Source organism: Stegostoma tigrinum, chromosome 4 (genome assembly GCF_030684315.1).
Source record: "Stegostoma tigrinum isolate sSteTig4 chromosome 4, sSteTig4.hap1, whole genome shotgun sequence".
NCBI classification, from domain to species: Eukaryota; Metazoa; Chordata; class Chondrichthyes; order Orectolobiformes; family Stegostomatidae; genus Stegostoma; species Stegostoma tigrinum.
In genome coordinates this window covers 4,306,159-4,332,059 of record NC_081357.1, presented here as the reverse complement: position 1 = coordinate 4,332,059, position 25,901 = coordinate 4,306,159, and the positions used below count along the sequence as shown (strand labels likewise).

General features: G+C 44.0%; 1 protein-coding gene across 2 annotated transcripts in view; it reads left to right on the top strand.

Annotated features, from left to right (window-relative positions):
- Positions 1 to 25,901, top strand: part of ppp2r5d (protein phosphatase 2, regulatory subunit B', delta) — a 119,763-nt gene that overhangs the window by 38,731 nt on the left and 55,131 nt on the right. For both annotated transcript variants that reach the window (XM_048531188.2, XM_048531189.2), the window contains 2 exons: positions 4,158 to 4,335; positions 23,749 to 23,948. In XM_048531188.2, coding sequence (XP_048387145.1) covers positions 4,158 to 4,335; positions 23,749 to 23,948 — 378 coding nt within the window. The remainder of the gene's footprint in view (positions 1 to 4,157; positions 4,336 to 23,748; positions 23,949 to 25,901) is intronic.

Sequence of the window (25,901 nt, the reverse complement as noted above, 5' to 3'; positions counted from 1 at the left end):
GTGTCCAGGCTTTAGAGTGCTACTTCTGTTTTTAGGTGGTCTGCCCCCAACCCCACTTTTCCCATAGGCCCTGTTATTTCTATAGTGCAATTTTCTTTAATGCAACGTTGCACAGGAACTCAACCATCGCATTTTAGCAGAGCCTCTTGTATCCACTGTCTCCCACCTTTTTTGTTCATTTTTGAATATTTTGGAAAAGAGGAATTCATTTAAACCAAATCTGTCCAATTATAATAAAACTCACTGCACTATATTACTGAGGAAGTGAATCATTCTACTTTGTAATATTCTATCATGGTAAAATCTATGCAGAGCTTTATAAAATCCAAGGATTTGGTTTTGCTGAAATGTACATATGTTAGACTGACAACTCCATTGCTTGGTCTAACCTTTTGATGTAATATGCAGTTCACTTCATTTTTGATGCCTGTTCTCCACAGCCTGTGGGTTAGGGATTGCCAGACAGTCGGTGTCGCTGGACTTGCCTTTCATTCCAGAAGCATAAGATGTGCAATGCTCGATTAGTTTCACTTCTCTGACTTTTGATCTGAAATTGTTTGTTTTCTTTTCAGGTGTTTATCACTTCCGTTTTGAAAACTTTGATTTGAAGCTGCCTCTACCAGACTGTCAGCCAGTTCGTTGCATTTCGTAGCCACTAGCTGCACTTTTTTGTTCTTTTGCCAATCACCCGAAATTAGTGCCCACTGCTTTTTCAGCATTCTAACTGTGAAGAAACAATGATGTAAAACCATACTTAAGGGCAGCCTTTCTTGAATGTTCTGCCTTTTGATGTGCTATTTCACAGTAGCCTTATTCCAAAGGTGAATTTGCCTGCCACTCACTTGCATTTTTTTTCACTTTTTGTCCTGGACCTTCTATATTCAGTTTGATTCTATTTACCTGCATATAATCAATTGTGCTGCCTTGAAATGTGGCAGGTTCAGTTGAGGAATTCAAGAGGGCATTGGATGATTATATAGAAATGAATATGTGGTTAAAAAGGCAGGGATTAGCACTAGGTTATTGAACTAGTGTAGGTATGATGGGCTGAATGTGCCATGACAATCTGTTCTGTGATATTATCCACCTAGTATCTCGAATGTGTGGTGTTTTTCTGAGTCGTGTATCCATGTTTTTTGTCACCCCATGAGCTCTGGATTTATATCTAACTCTGTCGTCTCTAAAGGCATCCTGTTTTGCAGTTATTGATTTACCAAAATATCTTTGATTTTAATTATGCCAAATCTGTTTTCACCCCTTTTGAAGTGGTTCCCTTTATCATGCTGCACTTGGCCATTTTTGTATTGGATTGTTCCTTTTATCCTTTTCCATAGCCAACCTTGTGTTATGTGTCAGTGTCTTCTAAATGCTCTGTCGCCAACACCCAATTCATTTGAACTGCCTCATTCCACAGTTGGGCCAGCCGTATGTCATTGAAGCTGAAAACCAAAATCCTGTCTGATACAAAACGTTATCCAAAAGCCAGAACGTTGCACGGATTGGCAATAGGACTGTCTTACAGTAGACAGGTAGATATGCATCTACCAAATACTGGATCAACTTATGTTTTTTTTAAAAATGTTCCAAACTGGCTGTCACGATAGAAACCTCCTTCCAATTTATGTTGAAATCATGAGAATACTTGATCTAGCCATCGCCTAAGTTGACCCTCTGAAATGGTAGTTTGGGACACAACCCTTTTCAATTGATTAAAAAGGGTATTGATTGTTTAACAAGCAGAGAGGCACCTGGGAGGGATTGGTTCTAGCTGAACTGATCAAATGTGGTGTCTTTTCCCTTGCTACACAACCTTGACTACCACCATCATCTGCTGGAGGATAAGATCTATTCCACGCAGACTTGATGCAAAAATGATGGCATTGCACAAAACCCCAAGGCAACAGAGGCCATTGCAGCGACTTGAGAGTATTTTGATCCTGAGTGCATGGGGAGGTTTGCTTTGGGGTTCAAGCTTAAAAAACGCAGCTTACCCTGTACGTTGGCTATGAAGGAAGCATAGAAATTTGGATAGATCATGATTCAATTTTCATGACCCTTGTCAGAATAGTGCTTTGGAGAAAATTGGCTGTCCAACATTTGAGTATACAAGGTAGGAGCAGGAGTGGGCCATTCAGTTTTCCAAGACTGTTCAGCCAGTTAGTAAGATTGTGGCTTATTTTTGGTTTCAAAAACTCCTTGGCCTCTTCTAATTCTTCCACGACAATGAGCTCTGTACTGCACAGCTTGAGAGCACCCCTTTGCAACAGCTTCACAATAAAAATTGATTGAAACAGGAGCATATCAAGATGATTGCTGTTTTCTTCTTGCTCCTGACTTCTGCCTTCCCTTAAAAATATGGAGTCAAACTGTTAGCTGTTCACTGTGCAGACAACAATACAGTATGTTTTTAAAAAGTTTCTTTATGGATCTGGTTGTCACTATTGAGGCTCATTTATTACCCAACCCGAAGTGCTGTGAAGGAAGCTACCTTCTTTAATAGCTGCAGTCATTTGGGTACAGGAACATCCATCGTGTCATTATGAAGGGAGTTTCAGGATTTTTGCTTTGCACATATTTTGCTGCTATTCCTTCATGCTGCCAAGCTGTGAGATGTAGCTTGAAGGGGAATTTGCAGGTGGTGGTGTTCCTGTGCATCTGCTGTCCTTGTGTATCCACACAGGAGAAGTTGTGGGTTAGGAAGCTGATATTGGAGGAGATTTGGTCAATTTCTACAGTGCATCTTCTAGATAGTAGCAGCAGGGTGGACTAAGTGAATATTGGTGGATTTGTTGGTAATCAAATGGGCTGTTTTGTCTTGGATAGTGTCAAGCTTCATGAATATTGTTCAAGCTGCGCCCTTCCAAGCAAATGGAGTGCTTGCTATCATGCTCTCAACCTGTGCCTTGTAAATAATGGACAATCACTGAAGGGTCAGATCGTCTTTTTTGACAGAATTCCTTAATCTTGATCAGCGAACTCCTACACTGATGCAGTGCAAGTCACTTGCACAGAGATTCCACTACAAAGACTAACTTTCTCTCCCTAATCAGAATATCTGTTGTGGGACTGGATGTAGCATCTCCCTTGAGCACTCTAGACAATGCCCCAGTGAAGTTAGCAGATGCTGCTATCTTGGGTTTGCAGTAACAATTTGACAATATGCAGAAGCATGATGCATGTGTAGAGAAAGCAGCTACAACCTTTGGTTGACACTGAGGGCAACAAGTTGACTGTTAGACATCTAGAAGTTTTTAATGGGGCCATATTTTTGGCATCTTCTTCGCTAACTGTGAAATATGCTTAAAGTTCAGCTATCAAGAAATGAAATTCAACAATTTTCTCTTTTTAAGCACATCCTTAGCACTTAAAGAGCTCAAGTTATAAATTAGGCAGAATATGTCTGTGTGTGTGTATATGTCGAGGGTTTAGGAGGAGAGGGAATAAGGGTTGCAAAGCAAAAGGATATGTTGACCTTGCAGGGCAACTTAGTTTGACTGATGCCAAGATATGGTGGGAAGCTAATTGTGTGTTAGATTCTAGGAGTTGGGAGAAGGATGAAATCTAGTAATATGAATACTTTTTGTACCCTGCTAGGAGAATTTTCTGGCAAGTATTTGCATTCGTTTTTATGCAGATGTTGGCCTACTCTGAACTAATGTGAACTTCTGCACTGTGCCAAGTATAAGTCATATATCAGTAGCATTGCCTGGTTGAGGTTGGTTGGCTTGCCAAGCTTGCTTGTTGTTCTGCAGACGCTTAGTTACTGTGCTTGCTACCATCCTCAGTGCAGCCTCTGAAGCATCGGTGTTTTCTCCTGCCAGGTTTTTAAACACTGGGGTCCGTTGCAATGGATTGCCTCACTTGCGGGTTTCCTCCGTAGTGGAACGTATATGGGGTTGAGTTCAATGCGTTTATTAATCGTCTGCTTCGTGGAGTCCCATGCTTCCAGGAATTCTTGTCCCTGTCTCTGCCTAGCCCATCCCAGTCGAAGTTGTGCTTCTCCTTGTCCATGTAGCATTGCCTGTATAATGTATATGATGAACTCTGATTTACCCAGTGACCTCCAGTTTGCTGATGAAAAACATTTGTTCAGGTGGAAGTAAGGTTTTCAAACCTTTTGTGGAATTGGGAAATGAAAAGATTTTGGTTTGTTGCAGGTCCAACCACCACCAGGTGCAAATAAACGTCCCAGTAATAGTGCTCCACCTCAAACCCAACTCAATAAAATCAAATACTCTGGAGGGCCACAGATTGTGAAGAAAGAGAGACGCCAAAGCTCATCTCGCTTCAACCTAGCCAAAAACCGAGAACTTCAGAAATTGCCGGCTCTTAAAGGTAAGATAAAATACTGCAAAAACCAAGTTGTCTTTCTCTGGTGGTTTTTGATTTCTTAGAGTTAGAGGTACACAGCATGGAAACAGGCCCTTCAGTTCAACTCGTCCCTACCAACCAGGTTATGTAAACTGAGTTCTGAGGAAAGGTTACTGGACCCTAAACGTTAACCCTGATTTCTGTCCACAGGTGCTGCCAGATCTGCTGAGCTTTTCTAGCAGTTTGTTTCTTGTTTTTTGTTTCCTAAGCTGAAATAGTCGCATTTGCCTGCATTTGACCTATGCCTGTCTAAACATTTCTTATCCCAAATGTACCCGCCTCTACCACATTCTCTCGCAGCTCGATACGTATAATCACTATCCTCTGTGGAAAAGGTTGTCCCTCGGGCCCTGTTTAAATCTTTCGCCTCTCTCTGTAAACCTATGCTGTCTAGCTTTGGACCCCACTACCCTGGGGAAAAGACCTTTATCTATGCTCCTCATAATTTTATAAACATCAATAAGGTCATCCCTCTGTCTCCTTCCACTCCAGGGGAAAACAGTCCCAGACGACCAGCACTTTGCTTATGACTCAAACCCTCCAGTCTCTGTAACGTGCTGATAAAACGTTTTTGTACCCTGTTCAATTTAATAATATCCTAAAGCAGGGTAAACAGAATTGAATGCACTACTCCAAATGTGGCCTTATCAATGTCTTGTACAGCTGTATCATGTCCCAACTCCTGTACTGAATGCTACTGGAGCATACCCTCATGAATGGGGACAAAAACTCAGGAGGCAGGCTGGATTTAGGCAAGTGGAAGATGTTTATTCAAGCAGAAACTGGTTGATGCAGGGAGATGGCCAAACAATCTTCTCCAGATTGGGAGATCGATGACACATTTTGATTTTACAAAGAAGCACAGAGTTTTTATACATTTTTTTTTGTGTTTTTAAAAAAAACAAATATAACACTGCCACTATCCTTCCCCTTAATCCAAACAACCAATTCCATGGGACATCTAAATCAAGATGGGCATTCATACGGATCCCTACTCACAAAACACAGTTAGTTTTAACTAATCGCTACATATTTCCTGTTATAAAGTGTGAAGTTAAACAACTACTTTTACTGCTCGGACTTTGTAGTTAATGAGTTGGACCGATCTGACTTGTCCAGGGTCTAAGATAAGGTGAGTCCTAAAGTGAATTAGCGTTCACTTCTGAGTTTAAATGCTTTTTACCCTGTTGCTTGTTTTATATTTTTGGTGAAATGTTGAAGACTGCTGTGATTACCTGAATAATTCTTTGACTAGAGCCCATCTTTTAATACTGTAGGTAAAAAGCTAATTACTACAAAATATATATAGCTGCTGTTTTGTTGGTGTTGTTTTTGCAGATGTTCAGGGAGTTTATTTAATACCTTTTAGTTATTCATTTACTGGGACAATCATCCTTTCAATGATGTCAGAATCGGTCATTATCTGTCCTAAGGCATCCTTTTATCAGACCTGACTTGGATGGGAAAATACAGCATGCTCTTACTGACCTCCTAGCAGTTCTGTTCCAAGGTATCATTGTATTTCACTGTGAGCAGGCTGCATAGTTCTGCCTGCCATCTTATAGCAGGCATGGGCCATTTTGAGTGGTCAGATACAAGTCACCTTATGTGGCCAGGTACAGGTCATTCCTACAAGTGCTATCTACCCTATCCACGTAAACCCACGTTTTCCATGGCCAAAGATAATGGGAACTGCAGATGCTGGAGAATCCAAGATAACAAAGTGTGAAGCTGGATGAACACAGCAGGCCAAGCAGCATCTCAGGAGCACAAAAGCTGACGTTTCGAGCATAGACCCTTCATCAGAGGGGCATGGGGAGAGGGTTTTGGAATACATAGGGAGAGAGGGGGAGGCGGACCAAAGATGGAGAGAAAAGAAGATAGGTGGAGAGGAGAGTGTAGGTGGGGAGGTAGGGAGGGGATAGGTCAGTCCGGGGAGGATGGACAGGTCAAGGAGGCGGGATGAGGTTAGTAGGTAGGAAATGGAGGTGCGGCTCTTATAAAAGGATGCCGTCATTTATTTAAAAAAGGGATCGGGACATGACTGGCTGGTCTGCCGTTTCTCCGTACTTGCTTGAGAAATTAATGGTGAGCTGCTGCCTTTGAACCGCTGCAGTCCATTTGCTAAAGGTGCACCTGCAATGTCAGGAGAGGGGAAATTCCTAGATTTTTGACTCTAACACTGAAGGAATATGGTTTCAAATCTAGATGCTGTGTGTCTTGAGGGAAACTTGCAGGTGGCCATGTTGCCCTTGTTCTATATTGTATCAGTTGTAGTTTAGCTGGTGCCATTGAAGGGGCCTCGGAGATTTTCTGCCATGCATCTGGATGGTATACATTGTTTCTACTGTTGGAGAGAGTGAATGTTTGAGGATGTGTTGCAAATCAAGCAGGCTGTTTTGTCCTGGATGGTGTCAAGCTTCTTGTGTATTATTTGGAGCTGCACTGATCCAGGCAAGTGGGGAGTTTTCCATCACATTCTGCCTTGTAGATGATACACGGACATTGTCAGGAGATGAGTTACTCTCTGCAGAATTCCTAGCTTCTCTCTGACCTGTAAACATGAAGGATTTCAATCAAGTGAAGTGTTACTGAACTTCAGAACTGGAGAAGGTTCACTGGACTCAAAACACTAACTTTGCATTCTCTCAGCAGATGCTGCCAGACCAGTTGAGCTTTTCCAGCAGTTTGATTTTGTTTCTGATTTCCAGCCTCTGCAGTTCTTTTGGGTTTTTGTAAAGTTTTAATGTAACCTTATAAATCCCTGTCAACCAAATTACCAAAGTACTGGAAATAATTGACCGAATTTCATATTTTTAATATTGCTTACAGTGACCAGCCCATTCAAGTTAAGTCTAAATATTACTCAACACGCACCTAGATCAAGCTACAGAATTAGTCACACACAAAAACATAAATAAAAACCAAAAGAACTGTGGATGCTGTAAATCAGGAACAAAAACAAAGTTGCTGGAAAAGCTCAGCAGGCCTGGCAGCATTTGTGAAGGAGAAAACGGTTAACATTTCGGGTCTGGTGACCCTTCCTCAGAACATTAAATTGTTGGAAAGGCTCAGGAGGTATGGCAGCAATCAGAGTTAACATTTTTGGGTTCACTGACCCATCCTTGCAACTGATGGTAGCTGTGAAAAAGTTAATCATTCTTTCATTCTAATTAATACAATCATGAGAGGTCTTGGAGCCTCTTCTTCAGAGTACAGCTTATTTTTTTGGCAGATGTGTATTATTACAAGAACAAGTCAAATGTTATTCCTGGCTCACAAGCAGGATCTTTTCCCCCTAATACTTTAGGTCAACCTTTCCAGTATCTTTTGAAAGTTGTTTCACTCTGTCTGAATCTTGCAGATTCAGCTTCAGCTATCTAAGTCATCTCGGCTGCTTGTTCTTTAAACCTCAAATTTCCCAATATTTTTCTGACTGTGTTTATTTTCCAATAAAAGTCCACTTTTGCAGCGTAGATGCTAGTGTACTGGAAAACTCAACCGTATCTGTGGAGAGGGAAATAGGCTTCACGTTCAAGTCCAGTGACGTCTCTTCAGAACTGAAGAGAGGTGAGAATTCCCTGATTTCCCGTTGAAGGGTGGGCAGATGGGGCAAGTAAAACAGATGGCTGTTCAAGAAACCTGAGGCTGTCCTAGAACATGTGGTGCTGGCTCGATGGGCCAACTGGCCTACTCCTGCACCTATTGTCTAACAAAAGATCGAGGCGATGTTCTGACAAGCCCCATGTGTATCCAAGGCAGTGTTGTGTTTTTTTTGGAACAGTGATTTATTAATAAAATCTGTAAAAGCATATTCAAAACCATTTCAATTTGGACATTATGGAGCATGCAGTAATATTCAACTACTGTACATTGAGCAAGTTGTGCTTCACGGTCCCTCTGTGCAATTTGAATGCATGTGATAGTGGAAGTCCATTGTAACATGGTTGTTATTTAGTACAGAAAGTGAGATTGCATTATAACTGAGCCATGGATGGATATATTTCAGTCCTGCATAGAGGGGGTGTGCTGTGGGCAAGCAGTGCAGGTTGAAGCAAGGAGGCAGATGAGAGCCATGAGAAATTCAGTTGATGAACGTCCAAATGCATTATCAAATAGTGAGTTTTGAGAAGATTTGTAGCTCAGGTTGAGTTTCTGGATGTGAGTTTGCTCACTGAGCTGGAAGGTTAATTTTCAGACATTTCGTCACCATTCTAGGTAACATCAGTGAGCCTCCGTTGAAGCGCTGGTGTTACGTCCTGCTTTCTATTTGTCTGTTTAGGTTTCCTTGGGTTGGTGATGTCATTTCCTGTTCTTTTTCTCAGGATGGTAGATCCATCAAACACATTGATTTGGAGCCAATCTACTATCCTCTGAGGAAAAAGAACAGGAAATGACATCACCAACCCAAGGAAATCTAAACAGATAAATAGAAAGCGGGCCATAACACCAGCGCTTCATCGGAGGCTCACTGATGTTACCTAGAATGGTGGTGATTCGTCTGAAAACGAACCTTCCAGCTCAGCGAGCAAACTCGCATCCAGATTATCAAATAGTGCATCTCTTGGTGTTTGTAAGAAGCAAGGCACTGAGTATATCCAATCAGCTTATGTTTGCAAAAGCTCTCAGCACCTTTAGAATACTTGTTGGATAATCCGAAGTGTAGAAGGATTTACACAGACAACCAGTTTAGGATTGTCACGTGGACTGTGTGCGTATACACAAGGCACTGTTCTTTGCGCTCAGAAATCTCGTAGACATGCCAGTGCTTGTTCTGACCGAAGGTAGTACCCTGACCAATCATACTTCGGCTATCTGGTTTAAAATTTAAGCAAAGTCTAGCACTTAACTGTCGATTTATATCGGAAGGTATGTCCTCTGTGTAAATGCTTCACCAATAGAGTTTACTTACCAGCCATTCAGCAGCCTTCATGACATGAGTCTAAATGTTAGTTTTCACCTTGAATTGGTATTCTTCTGAATTGTCCTGATGAGTGCAAGGTTAAGAAATAACTCTGAATATTGCTTATAAAAGGCATTTTCAGTTTTATACTACCAAGCAACTAAACCACTTCCACCAAATGTTCAAGTGAAAGTGTAATTCTATAAATTATTAAACATCATGATGTATAATGATTCTTTTAATACAACTCTAGTTGAGATTTTGGAAGAGCTGTGCTGAGACCTTTTTTGTCAACTTTTGTTTGATGCTGTAAGTTGTGAATTGAAGATGACCTTTGGGCTGTGAGCAGTGGCTTTTTCTTAATCAAAGATGAGTGTAAATAAACTCATGTTTGTTTGAGCCCAGACCTGGAAATTAATTGCAGGTTAATTTTTGTTCAAAGCATGCTCTAGATGTTTCTGTTCCAGAGATGGATTTTGTTCTCAACAGATGGCAAATATTTGAATATTAACTAGGGCCTCAGAATTACGATGTCAGACTCTTTAACAAAGAAAACATTGAGTGGAAAAAAGGAAAAATCAAAGCGCTGTCGTGTTTTCCCGCCTGGTTTTTAAACTCGTCCGCTGAGCTGGATTACCTCACTTCCAGTTGATGGCTGGCTTCATGAAGTACCAGGCTTCTAGGAATTCCCATGCCTGTTGATAGAGGTGAGAGAGTACTAGTCATGTCTGGATAAGGAGAACCACAAGTTCGACTGGGACAATGCCAAGATCCTAGGACAAAGCAAGCAGAGACAGGCACGGGAATTCCTAGAGGCCTGGTACTCCACGAAGAAAGCCATCAATAAACACTTTAGAACTCGACCCTGTATACATTCCGCTACAATGGAAAACCGGAAATGAGGTAATCCAGATCAACGGACTCCAGAGTTTAAAAAACAGACAGGAAAACACAAAGGCGCTTCATCAAACTCTACACTGATGATGTTACCCAGCCGGGTAATAAAACATCTGCGGAACAACAAACCAGATTTTGAAGCGCCCACCGCATCCCAAAACCAGCCCAACTTGTCCCTGCATCCCTAACCTGTCTGTCCTCCCACCTATTCCCTCCTCCCATCTCTCAAGCCCCACCTCCATCTCCTACCTACTAACCTCATCCCGCCCCTGACCTGTCCATCCTCCTTGGACTGACCTAGCTCCTTCCTATCTCCCCACCTACACTCACCTTTACTGGCTCCATCCCCGCCTCTTTGACCTGTTTGTCCACCTACCACCTCCTCTATCCGTCTTCTGTCTGCCTATTTATTTCAGAACCCCCTTCCCCCTCCCCCATTTCTGAAGAAGGGTCTCGGCCCAAAACCTTCAGCCTTTCTGCTCCTATGATGCTGCTTGGCCTGCTGGGCTCATCCAGCTCTACACCTTGCTATTTCAGATGCTCCAGCATCTGCAGTTCCTACTATCTCTAAATTACTTCTCATTTGTGTTTACTCAGGTGAAGGAAGTTGTAGATACAGAATTTGGGAAAAGGATTGAGGTTTTCGATCAGGTTGATATAGTGAGTGCTTCATCGGAGGCTCACTGATGTTACCTAGAATGGTGGTGATTCGTCTGAAAACGAACCTTCCAGCTCAGCGAGCAAACTCTCATCCAGATTATCAAATAGTGCATCCCATATCCTCTACATGCTGATTTTATATTACGTCTAACACCAGTGGACCCACCTGCCCTGGCTTGGAATTGTATTGTCGTTCCTTCACAGCTAGGTCAAAATCATGAAACTCACTTCCTAACAACACTTAAGGAGTATAGAAAAAAGGCAGGAATGTGGACTCGAGGATGATTAGATCAGCCCCGATCTTGTTGAATGGCAGAACAGTCTTGATGGGCCAAAAGGCCTGCCTCTGCTGTTGCCTCTTACAGTCTAACACTACTGTGGATGTCCCTTCGTGCAAAGAGCTGCAGCATTCCAAGAAGACAGTTGACCACTGCCTTCTCCCAAGGCAAGTAGGAATTGGTGAAACTTGCAAAATACTAAAACGATAGAGTAGAGATCAGTAAGATGTTTCCCTGGTTCAGGAATCTAGAGCCAGAGAGCACATATTGAAAATAAAAGAGAAAGCCAAGCTACTTGGGTCTCAGATGATGAGAATTTATCTTCAGCAGAAATATGAACCTTTTAGATTATCTACCACGGTGGACTGTGATGGCTCAGTTCTTCTAAGTATGTTTGAGGTAGAGATTGATAGATTTCTGATTACTGGTGGCATACTGGGTTATGGTAATGGGATGGGTAAAAGGCATTAAAGTGTTTGATCAGCCATGATCATACTGAATGCTGGACCAGGACCAAGAAGCTTTTTTTTTTAAAATTCCCTCATGAGATATTGATGTTGGCTAAGCCAGCAGTTGCTTATCCATAGTTGCCCTTAAAGCTCGTGGCGAGCTATCTTCTTGAACTGCTGCTGTCCATGTAGTGTAGGTAGACCCACATTGTTATCAGGAAGGCAATTTGAGGATTTTCATACAGCAACAGTGAGGAAATGTGATATATTTCCAAGTCAGGATGGCAGTGGTTTGGAGGGGAACTTGGCAGTGGTCCATTTATCTGTCACCTTAGTCCTAATCAATGATAATGGGCTTTTGGAGGGTACTGTCTAAGGAACTTTACCAAGTTTCTGCAGTGTATCTTACTCAATAGCAGTGTGTTCTGTGCCTATCAGTGATGGAGGAAGTGGATATTTGTGGATGTGTTGCCAATCAAGCCAGCTGCATTGTCCTAGATGGTGTGGAGTTTTTCTTCGTGGTGTTGGAGCTGAATGTTCCCTGACACTCCCCACTTAACCTCAGAAATGGGTACAGGAGTAGACCTGACTTGATAGAGGTGTACAAAATGATCAGAGGTATAAATACAGTGGACAACCAGAGACTTTTTCCTAGGGTGGAGGTAGCTATTGTGAAGGGGTATAGTTTTCAAGTGAGGAGGAAGATAGAGGGGAGACATCAGAGGTAGTTTTTTTACTCCGTGGTCAGGGTGTGGAATGCGTTGCTGGGGAGGGTAGTGGAGTCAGCCTCATTAGGGGCATTTAAGCAGCTATTAGATAGGCATATGGATGATAGTACCAAGTAGGGGTGGAGGTTAGATAGACCTCAGGTTTAGGGTAAAAGTTTGGCACAACATCATGGGCCAAAGGGCCTGTACTGTTCTATGTTCTACATCTTAGACCATTCAGCTCTTCGAGCCTTCTCTGCCATCCAATAGAATCATGGCTGATTCAAAACTCTTCACGTCCATTTTCTTCCCCTTTTCCCCATAACCCTTTGGTAAGATTTTTGATGAGTAAGGGAATCAATCTCAAAATTAAATATGCACAAGGACTTGGCCCCACTGCTCTTTGAAGGGAGTTCCAAACATCCTCAACCTCCGAAGAGAAATCCCTCCTCATCTCACTCTTAAATTGGTGCCCCTTTCTTCTGAGACTATGCCGTCTGGCCCTAGACTCCTCCCTAAGAGGAACTCAACATTTGTCCTGTGAAGTCATTGAGGAATCCAGTATGAGATCATCTCTCAATCTTCAAAACTCCAGTGAGTAGAGTCTTAAACTGTTTCGACTTTGATATGCGCCCCCACCCCCATCCCCAATACTGGGTGTCATCCTTGTGATATTTCTCTGAACTGCCTCCACTGAAATAACTTAAAGCAGACCAAGACTGCTCTCAGTATTCCACCTGTGGTCCGATAAGCACCTTGTACAGTTGCAGGAACATAGAACGTAGAAAAGTACAGCACAGGCCCGGCCCTTCGGCCCACAATGTTGTGCCATGGATTAATCCTAATCCAAAAATAACCTAACCTACATTCCCCTCAATTCACTGCTATCCATGTGCATGTCCAGCAGTCGCTTAAATGTCACTAATGACTGATTCCACGACGACCACTGGCAAAGTATTCCATGCGCTCACAACTCTGTGGGTGAAGAACCTCCCTCTGACGTCTCCTCTATACCTTCCTCCTAACACCTTAAAACTATGACCCCTCGCGGCAGTCAACCCTGCCCTGGGGAAAAGTCTCTGGCTATCGACTCTATCCATGCCTCTCATTACCTTATACACCTCAATCAGGCCACTGCTCTTCCTCCTTCTCTCCAGAGAGAAAAGTCTGAGCTCAGTCAACCTGTCCTTGTAAGACAAGCCCTCCAGTCCAGGCAGCATCCTGGGAAACCTCCTTTGCACCGTCTCCCAAAGCCTCCACATCTTTCCTATAATAGGGCGACCAGAACTGGACACAATATTCCAAGTGTGGTCTCACCAGGGTTTTGTAGAGCTGCAGCATAACCTCGCGACTCTTAAACTCTATCCCCCTGTTAATGAAAGCCAAAACACCATATGCTTTCTTAACAACCTTATCCACCTGGGTGGCAACTTTGAGGGAGCTATGCACTTGAACACCAAGATCCTGCTGTTCCTCCACACTGCCGAGAATCCTGCCTTTAATCCTATATTCAGCATTTAAGTTCGACTTTTCAAAATGCATCACTTCGCATTTATCCAGGTTGAACTCCATCTGCCATTTCTCAGCCCAGCTCTGCATTCTGTCCATGTCTCGCTGAAGCCTGCAATAGCCCTCGATACTATCAACGGCACCTCCAACCTTTGTCATCAGCAAACATACTAACCCAACCCTCAACTTCCTCATCCAAGTCATTTATAAAAACTACAAAGAGCAGAGGCCCAAGAACAGAGCCCTGCGGGACACCACTCAGCACTGACCTCCAGGCAGAATACTTACCATCTACAACCACTCTCTGCCTCCTGTCAGCCAACCAATTCTGAATCCAGACAGCCAAATCACCCTGTATCCCATACCTCCTGACTTTATGGATGAGCCTGCCATGGGGAACTTATCAAATGACTTGCTGAAGTCCATGTACACCGCATCCACTGCTCGACCCTCGTCAACCTGTCTCGTGACCACCTCAAAGAACTCAATAAGATTTGTAAGGCATGATCTGCCCCCCTCAAAGCCATGCTGACTCCCTTTGATCACGCTATGCTTTTCCAAATAGTCATAAATTCTATCCCTCAGAATTCTTTCCAAAACTTTGCTGACCACAGACGTAAGACTGATTGGTCTGTAATTTCCCGGGATTTCCCTAATCCCTTTCTTGAAAAGAAGAACAACATTTGCCTCCCTCCAATCTTCCGGTACAACTCCCATGGAGAGTGAGGAAGCAAAGATCTTTGCCAGCGGCTTAGCAACCTCCTTTCTCGCTTCCTGGAGCAACCTAGGATAAATCTGGTCTGGCCCTGGGGACTTATCAATCTTAATGTTGCCAAAATTTCCAGCACATCAACTTGCTCAATCTCAATCTGTTCAAGCCTGCTTCCCTGCTCCTCAAAGTTTTCATTCACAACAAGGTCCCTTTCCTTAGTGAAAACCAAAGCAAAAAAACTCATTTAGGGCTTCCCCTATCTGCTCAGACTCCATGCACAAGTTCCCGATGCTATCCCTGATCGACCCTACCTTCTCCCTGATCATTCTCTTATTCCTCACGTGTGAGTAAAATGCCTTCGTGTTCTCCCTAATCCTTCCTGCCAAGCCTTTCTCGTGCCCCCTCCTGGCCCTCCTCAGTCCACTTTTGAGCTCCTTCCGTGCAAGCCTGTAATCCTCTATAGCTGTGCTAGACCCTTGCTTCTTCCACCTTATGTACGCTGCCGCTTTCTTTTTGACAAGAAGCACCTCTGTTCCTGTCATCCAAGGCTCCTTAATCTTACCCCTTCTTACCTGTCTCAGAGGAACAAATTTACGCATCACTCGCAACAACTGCTCCTTAAACAGTCTCCACATGTCTGTTGTGTCCTTTCTGTGGAACAATTGCTTCCAATCTGTACTTACCAACTCCTGCCTGATAGCGTCATAGTTTCCTTTTCCCCAGTTAAATATCTTGCCCTGGTAACTGCTCCTTTCCCTCTCCGTGGCAGTGGTAAATGTGAGGCTGTTGTGGTCACTGTCGCCAAAGTGTTCTCCAACCGTGAGATCTGACACCTGTCCTGGCTCATTGCTGAGCACCAAATCCAAAATGACCTTCCCCCCCCCCCCCTCGTCGGCCTGTCCATATACTGAGTAAGGAAACCCTCCTGAACACACCTGACAAAAACTGCTCCATCCAAACCAACTGCACTAAGGAGGTTCCAATCAATATTGGGAAAGTTGAAGTCACCCATAACAACCCTGCTACGTTTGCACTTTTCAGCAATCTGCCGGCCTATGAGTTCTTCGATCTCCCTACTGCTATTTGGGGGTCTGTAGAAAACCCCCAACTCCTTGCTGTCCCAAGTTCCACTTATACTGACTCAGTTGACAAACCTTCCTCGGCAACCTTCATTTCTCTTGCTGTGATGCACTCTCTGATTAGCAACGCTACACCGCCTCCTTTATCCCTCCCCTCCCTGTTCTTTTTAAATGTTCTAAACCCTGGAACATGTAGCAACCATTCCTGCCCCTGTGAAGCGCATGTCTCTGTTATGGCCACAACATCATAGTCCCACGTACTGATCCATGCTCTAAGTTCGTCACTCTTATTTCTGACACTCCATGCATTAAAGCAGATACATTTTAACCAATCCCTTCGTTCCATCACGTGAAAATCCTTCCCGGTAGATTCGCTGCATCATGCCACTGCCTCATCTACTACTATGCCCTCTCCCCACCTCAGATGTGTAGCTCTGGTTCCCACCCCTCTGCCAAACTGGTTTAAACCCATCCGAACAAATCTCCCACCCAGGACATTTGTGCCCCTCCAGTTCAGGTGCAACCTGTCCTTCGTGTACAGGTCCCACCTTCCCCAGAAGGCCTCCCAATGGTCTAAGTATCTGAAGCCCTCCCTCCTGCACCAGCTGCGCAGCCATGTTAAGCTGCACTCGCTGACTGTTCCTCACCTCGCTATCTCGCGGCACCAGTAGCAAACCTGAGAACACTAGTCTACTCTTCCTGCTCTTCAGCTTCCAACCTTAATGCACCCACTTCAAAACAATCACCACCTTCCCAGCAAGCTCCACTTCTTCCACTCTCTGCTCCCGCTCTTCCTGCCGCCCAAACACACACAAGATTTCCTCACTGACCCAGCAGCCCTTGGTCCTCAGTCTGCAACAGCCGCCACGAAACTGAAGGCCACTCCTCCCACGAGGTAAGTTTTTAAAAGATTTACTCACCTACCCGGTGAATACATTTACTCTTGTGCTCTAACTCGCTTGACTTAGGGCCAGCATTCCATTAGCCTACCTGCTGCACATGTGTAATGAATGTAAGAACTAGAAGCCGGAGCAGGCTGTCCGTCCCTTCAAGCCTGCTCTGCCATTCAATAAGATCGTGGCTGATCTTTTTGTGGACTCAGATCCACTTACCTGTGCTCTCACCGTATCCCTTAATTCCATTGTTTTTTTTTAAAAAACTACTTCTGCTTTAAAAAGGTTTACTGAAGTAGCGTCATCTACTTCACTGGGCAAGGAATTCCATAGATTAGCAACCCTCTAGGTGAAGAAGTTCCTTCTCAATTCAGTCCTAAATCTGCTCCCTCTAACCTTGAGGCTATGCCCTCTTGTCCTAGCTTCACGTGTCAGTGGAAACATCCTCTCTACTTTTCTTTTATCTATTCCCTTCATAATTTTATATGTTTCTATAAGATCCCCCCCCTCAATCTTCTGAGTTCCAATGAATATAATCCCAGTCTACTCAGTCTCCCCTCATAAGCCAACCCCCTCAACTCCGGAATCAACCTCGTGAACCTCCTCTGCAACCCCTCTAGTGCTAGTACATCCTTCCGCAAGTAAGGAGACCAAAACTGCACACAGCACTCCAGGTGTGGTCTCACCAGCACCTTGTACAGCTGCAACATAACCTTTCTGCTTTTAAACTCAAGCCCATTAGCAATGAAGGACAAAATTCCATTGGCCTTCCTAATTACTTGTTGTACCTGCAGACCAACTTTCTGTGATTCATGGACAAGGACACCCAGGTCCCTCTGCATAGCAGCATGCTGCAACATTTTACTGTTCAGGTAATAATCCCTTTTATAATTACTCCTGCCAGAATGTATGACTTCACATTTATTTACATTGTATTCCATCTGCCAGACCTTTTACCCACTCACTCAATATATCTATGTTCCTCTGCAAAGTTTCATAGTCCTCTGCACACTTTTCTCTGCCATTCATCTAAGTGTCATCTGCAAACTTTGACACCCTACATGTGGTCCCCAACTCCAAATTATCTATATAAGTTGTAAATAATTGCAGCCCCAACACCGATCCCTGAGGCATACCACTCGTCACTGCCAGCCAGCCAGATAGCACTCATTTATCCCCATTCTTTGCTTCCTGTTAGTCAACCAATCCTCTATCCATGCTAATACCTTACCCCTAATGCCATGCATCCTTATCTTATGCAGCGGCACCTTGTCAAAGGCCTTTTGTAATTCTAAGTACACCACATCCACTGTGTCCCCATTGTCCACCTTGCTCGTAATGTCTTCATAGAATTCCAATTTGGCATTCTGAGCACCAAGCACAAGTATCCTCAAATTCTTTGGTGTTGTAGCTTTCTGCAGTTATTCTACACGTAAGTAATACTGTTGTTTTCTTATATTTTCCCAAATGAGCAGCTTCATATTTTCCCACAGTTATACTCCATTTGACAACTTTTTGCCCACTTTACCTAGTAATATCAAAGTTGCTGGAAAAGCTCAGCAGATCTGGCAGCATCTGTGAAGGGAAATAAATCAGTTAACGTTTCGGGTCCGATGACCCTTCATCAGAACTGATGGTGGATGGGAAAATGTTAATTTATATGTAGAGAAAAGGGAGTGGGGTGGACATGGGGTAGGGAGTTACTGATAAGGTAGAGCCTAAAGAGATAAGACCAATTGGACAGACAAAGATTTAATAATGAGCAGGCTGGGAGGGTAAATTGTTGTTAATAGGGACTATTAGTCCCATTAGTCTGTAAGACTATTAATGGGGTTGAGAAACATACCAGCCTTAATCAAATGGTGGATCATCGGGTCTGCTCTAAATAGCCTAATTTGGCTACATTTTGTGCTGAAAAAATCATAAACAGAGACAAATGCGGGAGGAATTTAATAGTTATGGCAGCATCAGTTGGGGGAGGAGAAAGAGAGCACGAGCAAGCAAGTGAACAGAGTTAATATTTTGCAACTTCGCAATTGCAGTTATCCCACTGTATGCTGTCCCACCATCGCTTTGTTTTCCTGCCAGTCACTTCAAAAAGCCACAGATACCTCAATATTTAGATCCACACTCTAACTGCCTCATAACCATGCCTCCATACTGGATGTAAGATTATGCCCATTAAACTGTATTTGCATGATTCCTTCATTTCATTTTGGTTCTGAATATTCCATGCATCTAAGTGAAGAAGTATTAACTTTGTCTTTTTATCTTTTTTTTCCCATTTTTTGGTCCTGCCTACTGCTATTTTCTACTTTTGTATACGCTGTCGTCTTCCACCACAGCTTTCAATTCATTTAAAGAGATCCAGAGCTCTAGTTATTCTATTCTTCAGACACTGGTTCCAGCAAAGTTCACGTGAATCACTTTCCTGCCTCTCTCTCTCTCTTATGCACTTGATGTACCTTTTATTGAATCCTTTATAATTAACTTATTTGCGCAAAGTAATTAGAACTGTTCTCATATCTCTGACACTCTGGAATGAAATTACCACAGCCTTTTTTTTTTCAAACTCATTCTGAATGGTTTGTCAGAATATATCTGTGGTATTTGGATGATTGCAGCACAGTGTTCCCAATTGACCCGGGCACTGGATGTTTGGTGTGCTGATTTGTATTTGGTTCCTTGTTTTAGAGTTTATTTTTCAGATTTGTTAGTATTGCATCCAAGGTAGGAGCAGTCTTCCAGCTCCTTTTGAATGGCTCATCCAAACTGAGAATGGACGTTAGAATTATTACATAATTCGATGATATCCTGTCAAACGTTTAGTCTAGTAATTGAAAATCAGAATGTCATGGCTTTTGTTCAGGCATAATAAAGCAGACAAAATAGTCCTGTCATCTACTGTAATTTTCTTCCATATGTAAACCAATTTTTTTTGTCTCTTTCCCAGTCCCCTGTCTTTATGTTCTGTTTTTGGCGGAGGGTGGGGGGGTGTTGGCCAAAAGTGGAGTGAATGTTTCTTTGCTCCTACATCAGAAACAACACATCGGGAGGAGGTGTGCAAGCAAATTACAGCTGTATGTTTGGTTTTTTTTCCCGCGCTCAGATTTCACAGCTGGTGTTCAGCTCCACCAGACAGTATGTTTGTTTCAGTTGTTTTCCAGATATAAGCAACACTGAAACTTTACAGCCAGTAAAAGTGGTGGAGATGGAAACCTTTGTAATATTTAAATATTTAAATGTACTTTTGAGATGCAAGAGCAAACATGATTATAGGCCAAGTGCTATAAAATGGAATTAGAATCATTACATGGTTGTTCTTCACCGGCATAGCCTCAGTGGGCCATAGACCCTAATTCTGTGCTGCAGACCTCATTGACTCTAGTGACAACACCGTAGTTATTGCCCTGTTAACAGCCAAATGACTTGGGCCACTTCAGAGGGCATTGGCTCAACCGAATAGTAGGAATTAGTAATGTAGATCAAACTCGGTAACTGTGGCGTACATAACGTTTTGGCTTTCATTAACAGGGGGATTGAGTTTAAGAGTCGTGAGATCTTGTTGCAGCTCTATAAAACTTTGGTTAGACCGCACTTGGAATACTGCGTCCAGTTCTGGGCGCCCTATTATAGGAAAGATGTGGATGCTTTGGAGAGGGTTCAGAGGAGGTTTACCAGGATGCTGCCTGGACTGGAGGGCTTATCTTATGAAGAGAGGTTGACTGAGCTCGGTCTCTTTTCATTGGAGAAAAGGAGGAGGAGAGGGGACCTAATTGAGGTATACAAGATAATGAGAGGCATAGATAGAGTCGATAGCCAGAGACTATTTCCCAGGGCAGAAATGGCTAGCACGAGGGGTCATAGTTTTAAGCTGGTTGGTGGAAAGTATAGAGGGGATGTCAGAGGCAGGTTCTTTACGCAGAGAGTTGTGAGAGCATGGAATGCGTTGCCAGCAGCAGTTGTGGAAGCAAGGTCATTGGGGTCATTTAAGAGACTGCTGGACATGCATATGGTCACAGAAATTTGAGGGTGCATCCATGAGGATCAATGGTCGGCACAACATTGTGGGCTGAAGGGCCTGTTCTGTGCTGTACTGTTCTATATTCTATGTTCTCTATGTTCTATCAGAGAGGGGGATGGGGTGAGAGTTCTGGAATAAATAGGGAGAGATGGGGAGGCGGACCGAAGATGGAGAGAAAAGAAGGTAGGTGGAGAGGAGAGTATAGGTGGGGAGGGAGGGAGGGGATAGGTCAGTCCAGGGAAGACGGACAGGTCAAGGAGGTGGGATGAGGATAGTAGGTAGGAGATGGAGGTGCGGCTTGAGGTGGGAGGAAGAGATGTGTGAGAGGAAGAACAGGTTAGGGAGGCAGATACAAGTTGGACTGGTTTTGGGATGCAGTGGGTGGAGGGGATGAGCTGGGCTGGTTGTGTGGTGCAGTGGGGGGAGGGGACGAACTGGGCTGGTTTAGGGATGCGGTGGGGGAAGGGGAGATTTTGAAGCTGGTGAAGTCCACATTGATACCATTGGGCTGCAGGGTTCCCAAGCGGAATATGAGTTGCTGTTCCTGCAAACTTTGGGTGGCATCATTGTGGCACTGCAGGAGGCCCACTGCCGCATCTGCTCCCACAATGAGGCATTCCACTCCTGCACATCCCAGATGTCCAAGTACTTCAAAGACTGCAACTTCCCCCCCCACAGTGGTCGAGAACGCCCTTGACTGCATCTCCCGCATTCCCCGCAACACATCCCTCACACCCCGCCCCCGCCACAACCGCCCAAAGAGGATCCCCCCTCGTTCACACACACCACCCCACCAACCTCCGGATACAACGCATCGTCCTCCGACACTTTCGCCATCTACAATCTGACCCCACCACCCAAGACATTTTTCCATCCCCACCCTTGTCTGCATTCCGGAGAGACCACTCTCTCCGTGACTCCCTTGTTCGCTCCACACTCCCCTCCAACCCCACCACACCCGGCACCTTCCCCTGCAACCGCAGGAAATGCTACACTTGCCCCCACACCACTTCCCTCACCCCTATCCCAGGCCCCAAGATGACTTTCCATATTAAGCAGAGGTTCACCTCCACATCTGCCAATGTGGTATACTGCATCCATTGTACCCGGTGTGGCTTCCTCTACATTGGGGAAACCAAGCGGAGGCTTGGGGACCGCTTTGCAGAACACCTCCACTCGGTTCACAATAAACAACTGCACCTCCCAGTCGCAAACCATTTCCACTCCCCCTCCCATTCTTTAGATGACATGTCCATCATGGGCCTCCTGCAGTGCCACAATGATGCCACCCGAAGGTTGCAGGAACAGCAACTCATATTCCGCTTGGGAACCCTGCAGCCCAATGGTATCAATGTGGACTTCACCAGCTTCAAAATCTCCCCTTCCCCCACCGCATCCCAAAAACAGCCCAGTTCGTCCCCTCTCCCCACTGCACCACACAACCAGCCCAGCTCTTCCCCTCCACCTACTGCATCCCAAAACCAGTCCAACCTGTCTCTGCCTCCCTAACCTGCTCTTCCTCTCACCCATCCCTTCCTCCCACCCCAAGCCGCACCTCCGTTTCCTACCTACTAACCTCATCCCACCTCCTTGACCTGTCCGTCTTCCCTGGACTGACCTATCTCCTCCCTCCCTCCCTACCTATCTTTTCTCTCCATCTTCAGTCCGCCTCCCCCCTCTCCCTATTTATTCCAGAACCCTCACCCCATCCCCCTCTCTGATGAAGGGTCCAGGCCCGAAACGTCAGCTGTTGTGCTCCTGAGATGCTGCTGGGCCTGCTGTGTTCATCCAGCCTCACATTTTATTATCTTATTTATCTAATCCACCTGTTCAGAGATGTTATCGTACACCCCTAGAGCAGGTAGAGCTTGAACCCAGGCCTCCTAGCCCAATGGTCGGATACTACCACAGTGCCATAACAGCCCCTAGTGTTAGATCACATTAATCTATTTTATTCTGATCAACCTGTTCAGAGGTGTAATTGTGGAAGCATTGGAAGGGGTGCAGAGGAGACTTACCAGCCTGTTGCCTGGCATGGAAAGAAGATCTTATGAGGAAAGGCTGTGAGGGCCTTGGGGCTGTTTTCGTTAGGTTAAGAGGCAACTTAATAGAGACATACAAGATGATCAGAGGATTAGATAGGGTGGACAGTGAGATCCTTTATCCTTGGATGGTGATGCCGGCACAAGGGGACATAGCTTTAAATTGAGGGGTGATAGATATAGGACAGATGACAGAGGTAGGTTCTTTACTCAGAGTAGTAAGGGCTTGGAATGTCCTGCCTACAACAGTAGTAGACTCGCTAACTTTGAGGGCATTTAAATGGTCATTGGATAAACATATGGATGATAATGGAATAGTGTAGGTTAGATGGGCTTCAGATTGGTTTCACAAGTCGGTACAACATCAAGGGCTGAAGGGCCTGCACCACGCTGTAATGTTCTATGTTCTACAGACCTGGAGCAGGTGGGATTTGAACCAGATCTCTTGGACTGGGGTAGGGACACGGCCCTCTTGTGCTGCAGATGTAGAGAAAATAAGTGAACTTGTTTAATCATTGTATGATATACTTCCAGCCCAATTGGAACTTGAACCTGGGTCGTCCAATCCAGGGGTAGGGACACCACCACTATGCCACAAGACAGCCCTAGAGCATTTTAACAAACTCGTTACCAGTCGTCTCAGGTACAGCTTGTTGGCAATTGCTTTACTTAAAGTAGCCTTAACTTTACTTTTGAGCTTTGATAGCAAATACGAACGATTGAATTTAAACCAATGTGGCTTTGTAATGTAACATTTATTTGTAATAGATAATTAACTTCTAGTTGTGGTGACTGACTTATCACAGCTGATGCTTCACCATGATAGCTTCAAGTATTAGCTTTCTATTTTAACTGAGTTTAGAAGGGTATTCTTGAATTATCTCCTGGATTTTTGCTTTTTCTATTTCATTTTGTTTGAAATGTACATTCATACTTTTGTGCGTATAGGTGCATGGTCATTCATGTTTTTAAACTTGTTGGATGTGTAGGTGTACACTTTTTTTAATGAAGCTATTTTGTACAGGTGTGGATATTTTTCAAATCATTCAGGTACATATTATGTGAAGATGTCATGTGCTGCCATTACACTTCAATGAAACATTTTGTGACAACATTTGGAATCATTGTGGAGGCAAGTGTTCTGAGCAGATGATGAATGCTTTCTCTCTCATGCTGGATAGGCCCAACATTACTTGAACTGTTGTGTATTTTATCTCTTCCTAGATGCACAGACTCATGAGAGAGAAGATTTGTTTGTTCAAAAGTTACGACAATGCTGCGTCCTCTTCGATTTTGTCTCTGACCCCCTCAGTGACCTCAAATACAAAGAGGTGAAACGGGCAGGTTTGAATGAAATGGTGGAGTACATCACACACAACCGGGATGTCATTACAGAAGCTATTTACCCTGAGGCGGTTATTATGGTATGCCACTGTACAGATGTTTGTTTTGTATACATTGTAGAGACAGGAGATTAGTGTTTTTTAGGCCATTGTAATTGATATTTCAGTTATTAACTAACCCTCAAAGGCAGCATTCGCACGAGTTGGTTAAACTTTAAGTTTCTCACCACCACCGTGAGGCCATAATCTATCCTGGCATTTTTGATGCATTGCTGAGGGAGTTCGACGTTGCTAGAGAGCACATTCATTCAATGGAACATTTATCCTAGTCCTGGGTAGATGTTTTAAGATACATGGCACTTTTTCAAGAAGGTCAGTGGAGCCAATATTTGTTGTTCACCTGATATTTCACAAGGAATTCACTTAGTACTTTTTGGTTTGTTTCTGAGATCTTGCCGAGTACAAATTGACTGGCTGTGTCATGTTTTCCACGTTTACTCATGGAATTGTTCATCACTGTATATAAAGTTATTTGTGATCTCCCAAGGCTCTTTTGGCTGCTCTGCACCTTGGCTCGATGACCATTGTTAAGAGCCTCTCTCTTGACATTTCTTCACAGATTAAAAACTTCAGAAAAGTTGAACACCTTGTTTGCAGACTTGTGACTGGCAAGTTATGCCACCACAAATGCAAGTGAAGGTGTAGTTGTTGCTGGGGATAAGTGAATCCTTCTCTTCCTTTTATACTTCATGCTGTCTCTTCTTGTCGTCTCAGGTGTCCCTGTGGCATATTTTGGAGAATGATTGATTGATTATCTTGTGATATTGTTTCCAGATCAAATCCCAACAAAGTAAATGGAATTTGATTTCAACAAAAATCTGGAATTTAAAACCTAATGATGAACATGAAACTGTTGTGTGGTTCACTCATGTCCTTTAGGGAAGGAAGCTATTGCTTTATCTGAATTGGCCTGCATGTGACTCCAGACCTACAGCAATCTGGTTGACCCCTAACTGGCCTCTGAAATGGCCTAATAAGTCATTTTGGTTATATCAAGTGCTGGAAAACAGGCAGTGGAAATGAATGGACCACCTGGCATCGACTGAGGTACTGGAAATGACAATGGCAGATAGCCCTGTTGACATTGCAAAGCCCTTCTTATAGTTTGGGGGTGGGGTGCGGGTGGTGGTGGCGGCAAAATTGGGAGACCTGTCACAAGTGTGATATGGTCATCCTCATGGAATCATACCTTACATAAAATGTCCCTGACAACAGCACTATCCCTGGAAATGTCCTGTCCCACCAGCTGAGGTGGCGGCACAGTTATGTACATATGCAGAAGAACTACTAAGGCATCCTCAATATTGACTACACCTTATGGCATCAGATCAAACGTGATGAAGGAAACCACCTGCTGATTGCCATGCACCTATCTACCCCTCCCCGGCTGATGAATCAGCACTTCATGTTGAACAGCATATGGAGGAATAACTAAGAATTTCAAGAGTACTTCAGTGTCCATACACCAAGAACGTCTTGGCAGCAGCACTACTGATCGAGCTGGTTGGGTCCTAAAGGACAAAACTGAGACTGGGTCAGTGACAGGAGGTGAGGCATCCAACCAGAGGGAGAAACATACTTCACCCCATCTTCTCTGATCTGTCTGCCACAGATGCATCTGTCTGTGACAGGTCAGAGCGACCACCGCACAGTCCTTGTGGAGCATAAGCCCTACCATCACATTGAGGACACATTCCATACTAAATGAGACATACTTTGAACAGATCTAGCAATTCAAGACCGGACCTCAATGTGGCATATTAGACCAGCAGCAGCAGCAGAAACATAGTGCAACACAATCTGCAACCTCGTGGCCTGACATGCTGTCCGCTCAGCCATTACCATCAAACCCGGATGTCAACCTTGGTTTGGTGAAGAACCAAGAAAGCATTTAATGAAGTGCCACATAAAAGATTGATCCAGAAGGTCAGATCCCAGGTCATGAGGTAGAGAATTGGCTGAACTGATAGAATG